This window comes from Otolemur garnettii, unplaced genomic scaffold, assembly GCF_000181295.1.
Source record: "Otolemur garnettii isolate 467f Iridium unplaced genomic scaffold, OtoGar3 scaffold00237, whole genome shotgun sequence".
NCBI classification, from domain to species: Eukaryota; Metazoa; Chordata; class Mammalia; order Primates; family Galagidae; genus Otolemur; species Otolemur garnettii.
The window spans coordinates 334,244-339,441 of NW_003852632.1; the positions used below are offsets into that span (position 1 = coordinate 334,244).

General features: G+C 46.4%; 1 protein-coding gene across 1 annotated transcript in view; it reads right to left on the reverse strand.

Annotated features, from left to right (window-relative positions):
- SPIDR (scaffolding protein involved in DNA repair) overlaps positions 1-5,198 on the reverse strand; it is a 533,511-nt gene that overhangs the window by 17,650 nt on the left and 510,663 nt on the right. The window contains 2 exon segments of the mRNA XM_023508281.1: positions 2,170-2,322; positions 3,014-3,224. Of these exon segments, the coding sequence (XP_023364049.1) occupies positions 2,170-2,322; positions 3,014-3,224 (364 nt within the window).

A 5,198-nucleotide genomic window follows, 5' to 3' on the forward strand; every position in this document is an offset into this window, starting at 1 on the left:
TTCCATTGCTGCAGAGAAGAATATCATGGGAGAAAAACCAGGAATACAGATGGAGCTGGTGATACTTCAAAGTAAAAGTATCCAAAGTCCTCAGAATATAAAGGAGAATGAAGAAACACGGGGACCAAAAAGACTCTCAGGCCAGTTAGTTGCATCTTGGAGTAATCATGACATCTGAATGTTCCTGGAAGAATGGGAATTCCTTGAACATGAAGTGCTCTTTAGGAAGAAGAATCAGAAGCTGGCAAAGGCAATTGCCTGGTGTCTCAAGAAGAGGGGCATAAAAAAAAAGCCGGCAACAGTGTCTCCAGATGATGATAAGTTTACAAGATTTGTACTGGAGTATTCACGAGGCCAACCAGAAACCAAGGAGTGAACTCTTGCCATGTCCTTATGGAGAGGCCTTACACAGGATCTTGGGATATAACTGGGAGCACAATCACTTCTCAGATTCTCCCTATGAAGAAACAGCCAACCTTCCACCTCCCCAGTATGAGGTCCAGGTGAATGGCATCCTTGTAACCCCACCTATGATCTTCATGTAGAATCCTCAGGGACCTGAATGGAACCCCTGGGCCATGAGCCTTCCATGGTCAGCTCCATGCCTGTTTCTTCCTTTTTCCATGGCAGTCCTTGGATCCTAGCAGCAGTGGTAATGTAGATCCCAAACTTAAAGAAATTTTGAACCTGGATCCTGACTGTACATGAAAGACTCAAATGTTGCATTCTATATACTTATAAACCCTTATCTTCCCCAAACCCAATGAAATGAAAATAAAATATGAGATTGAAAAAAAAAAGTACATGAACCCCCTTAAATCCTCCTTTATAGACACTGGTAGGGACCGATGTCCAAGAATGTTTATTACAGCCTGGTTATAATTGCAAAAGCACAGGGACATCCTAAATGTCCCCAGCAGTAGAGGGACAGTTTGTTCATCTGAGGGAATATTATATGGCGATAAAACTCTTTTTTTTTTGGCACAGAGTCTCACTATATTGCCCTTGGTAGAGTGCCATGGCATCACAGCTCACAGCAACCTCATACTCTTGGGCTTACGCAATTCTCTTGCCTCAGCCTCCCAAGTAGCTGGGACTACAGATGCCCACCACAACACCCGGCTAGATTAAACTCTTGAGTGAGAGCTCTCTCTCCTGACCAGGACATATACACCCATGAGAGCACTCTAAGAGGGAAGCAGCTCTCCAGGCCACTGTGTGCTCCCCCTGAAATGGAGGATGCTGCAGGGTGGTGCACCAGGAGGCTGTTACCTTTCTCTGCATTCTCTTTCCCTACTTCTGATGGACATGTATTACTTTTATTAATAAAAAATTTTATAAAGTTAAGAAAAGAAAGTATTAATGCTGTTTTCAGCTCTAGCCTCATATATCTGATCAGCTGCTGAAACATCTCCAATATAGCAAAAAAAAAAAACGTAGTTCTTGGGACAGAGCTGAGATGCTCACCACAAAGCCGGCCTCAACACCACAACCTTCTAGAGGAAAGAGCATGACCATGGTGGCCTTGTCTGAGCCAGGAGGATGAAGGTCTCTGTGTGTGTCCTCTGTCTCCACTGATGCCCTGCTCCCTTTCTACCCTGTTCATCAGGCAACTCCCAAATTTCCCTCCTAAGTCCACTTCTGGGTCTACTTCCCCACTGCACCACCACTGCCACCAGCCTTCACTCTGCTCCTGACCTGTCCTGCTTGCCACTCAGGGCGCCTCCCAGCCTCGACTCAGGCCCTCCCTGTGTCCAGCAGCCTGTCTTGCCACCTCCCGGTACCCCTGCTTACCACTCTTTCCTGCTGGCAGCCTTTGTAAGTCTTGCTCTCTTTCTAGGAGATGTTCCTCCTGCCCCCATCCCTGCCCTGAGTTGTCTCACTGACCCTTTAGCTCGAAGCTGGGGACTCTCATCTTTGAGGAGCCTTCCTGGAGCTCCCTGACAAGGCAGGCCTGGTGTCTGTGTGCTTAGCTGACTCATGTTCTTCTGTACCAGCTCTGAGTCCTACGTGTAAGAACTACTTCTCATTTTGTTCCTCATGTACTCCACGTCTGGGACACAGCAGGCATAGCACTCAATACTTGCTAAGTAAATGAGCAAATAAATATAAAATAAGTACAATATTTAAGAAAATATAAATACCATTTCCAACAACAGGGTTGCTCACCTTGAACACTGCAAATGGAGTTGGCGGGTGTGATAGAGCCCAGCTGGTTGAGCATCACTGGGCCAGTCAGCTCGCAGGGGCAAGCACCAGAGGCCATGCACAAAAGGGGCTTTTGAAGCAAGAAGACAGTCCGCTCAACACAAACAATTCAACCTGCCAACAGACACACTTCAGATTACCGAAGTATTGAAAAAAAGTGAATTCTCCTGCCCATAAACACAGTCTCCTGCTGGCTTCTTAAGAGCCCTGTGGGGACAGACTGTAGGTGTGGGGTGGGATGACAACACACTCTCTTGGTGTTGTGAGCATCACTAGACTCAGCCTCAATTTAGAAATGGTGAACTTTGTGGGATGTGAATTATATTTAAATAAAATTTAAAAACCTATAGTTTAGGCAGGAGTCTAGTTTGATGGACCAAAGGGTGACTGGTCCAAGTATATACCTTTAAAAATGTTCTAGCTTTTGGTTTTAAAAAGGATATTCTAGGCCATGACTTCAGGTGGCTTCTGCACAATATAGGGTGCCGCCGACAGACCACCCCACAGCATGCAGTGGTGTTTGCGGGTGTGTCAGCACCACAGGAGCATTGGCTCTGTCCAGGTGGCCACAATAGGGGTCAATGAAAGCCTGAGGTTGATACATGGGCCTGTTGCCCCACTGTCCAGGTCTGTGATGGGCTTCAACTGATTATAAACAGCATTGGCATCAATTGACAAGGTGCCAGTAGTGCCAGAGCAGTACTAGTGCCAATAGTGACAGAGGCATCCAGAAGCCACATGAGCCACTTTGTGGGCGCTGATCAGTTGCCCCTAGGTCACAGGTGTTGAGAAGCAGCAAGCACACCCTGGTATCAGAGAGCATCCCTGAAGAGGGTGCCCTGAGGTGCAGCCACAGTGAATGATGCCAAGACTTCTGGCCCCAGCACGCACGAGGGGGACACGCAGATTGGCAGGGTTCTGGGGAGCCCGGGCTCACTCTTATCCCTTGTTTGCAGAGTGATGTCAGTCGCCTGCAGCCAAATCTCCCTTTGTTCCAGAAGAAGCAAACTCTTCAGCTAAAATTGGAAGACACAGAACAGTATTAACTATTCTTATATCCAAAAAATTTTAAAGCAATAATATACTAGCCACACCACATGGTTCTATTCATGGGACAATCATAAATATACTATCATAATATACTACCATATACAATCATAATATACTAGCCATGCACCGTGGCAGTGGCTTGTTCGCAGCAAAGGAGGCCTTTACCCAGGTGCAAGGTTGAGGCACTTGGGGCATAGCCTTGTTAAAGGGGGTAGTGACCGACATGTGCAATGACATATGTTTTAAAGTAATATATGTGTGGCAGATAAACCCATGAAAAGATGCTCAACATCATTAGTCTTCTGAATGAATCTCCAGACAATTATTAATGTGTTAAGTAAAAAGGCAAATCTGAAAAATATCCGTTACAGGTTAAACTGTGTCCTCTGAAAAAGATCTGCTGTAGTTTAAGACTTCAAACCAAATACCTTAGAATGTGGCCTTATTTGGAAATAGGTTCTTTGCAGATTTAACTAAATTGAGGTAATTGGGGTGGGTGCTAACCCAATATGGTATGATGTCTTTATAAAAGAGGATAATTTGGACACAGAAGGAAAGGGGTTTGAGGACACACAGAGAGGATAGGTGAGGTCCAGCGACTGGAGTGATGCGTCTGTAAGGCAGGGGCCAGGGACTATCAGCGTTGGCAGCTGAAGGGGGCAGGAAGGAGCCCCTTGGAGCCCATAGAGGGAGGAAGCATGGCCTTGGCCACACCTGGATTTCTGAGTTCTGGCCTCGGGAAGTGTGACAGAATAAATTCTGTTCTTTTAAGCCATATAGTTTTTGGAACTTTATATGGCAATCCTAGGAAACTAATACAGACATACACCGCATGGTTCTATTCATGTGACAATCATAAAATAATTATAATGACAGAGAATATGTTCCTGGTTGCCGGGTTAGGAATGGGGGAAGGATGGGTGTGGCTATAAAGGGGAACAAAAGAGACCCTGTGGTGATGGCACAGCGGCATATACTGATTGCAGCAGTGGTTATGCAAGGCTGTATGTGGGACAACATTGCACAGAAGTGCGTGTGGGCACATGCACGCCCCCTGCACACATGACTGGTGGAATCCCAATTGACGCTGTGGATTGTGTCGGGGTTACTGGGAGTAGGATTTTGGCCTGCAGGGGGTATATCAAAGCTCCATGTATATTTCTCTGCAATCTACTTATGAATCTGTAAGTATTACAAAATAAAACTTTAACACGAAGCTGAAAAATACCATCTTTTCACTTTCATGACTTAATCAGTGATCTGTTTGATGACTCGGGCTCTGGCCATGACTCAGGGAACCATCCTGAAATGAACTCTCACTGCAGAGGGTGAAGGAGATTGGCTTAATCTCAGATCAGCCCCAGGACTTAGCTTATTTCAATTCTTCCCTGAAGAAGTTGTTTCTTGTTGATTCTCTTTCCCACAAAAGCAGAATATAGGAGATGGACAGAATTTTAGTAGATCAAAGAATCTGCTCCATTGGGTTCCGGGTCTCTTGACCACGGGAACAACGTTTCTTAGGTGTGCCCCCACTGGAAGCTGTGCTTACTGGCAGGCTGCTTCTTGGACAGGAGGGGATCCAAGTATCTCCCCCAGTTATCCTCCCCAGGGTAGGTCCCTCCACCCAGCAGGTGGACAGCTTGGTTTATTTTTCTGCACCCCAGCACTGCCCTCCCCTGGCTTTGGGCAAGTGTATGACACAGGCTTTCTCAGGTGGGGGCTGTGGGCAGGAGTGTGCTATCACAGCCAAGTGACTGGTCTGAGGACAGCATCCTACCCACAGTGAGCCCACAAATGGCCTAAGAACATGACATCACCTTCAGTTTGCTTCATCCTAGGGAGGCCGGAGACACATCATGTGCTCCACCTTGTCTTTGCTGAGGCCCTGTACACTGAGGCATACCACTGGGTGATTTATTTTGATCATTCTCTTAATTCCT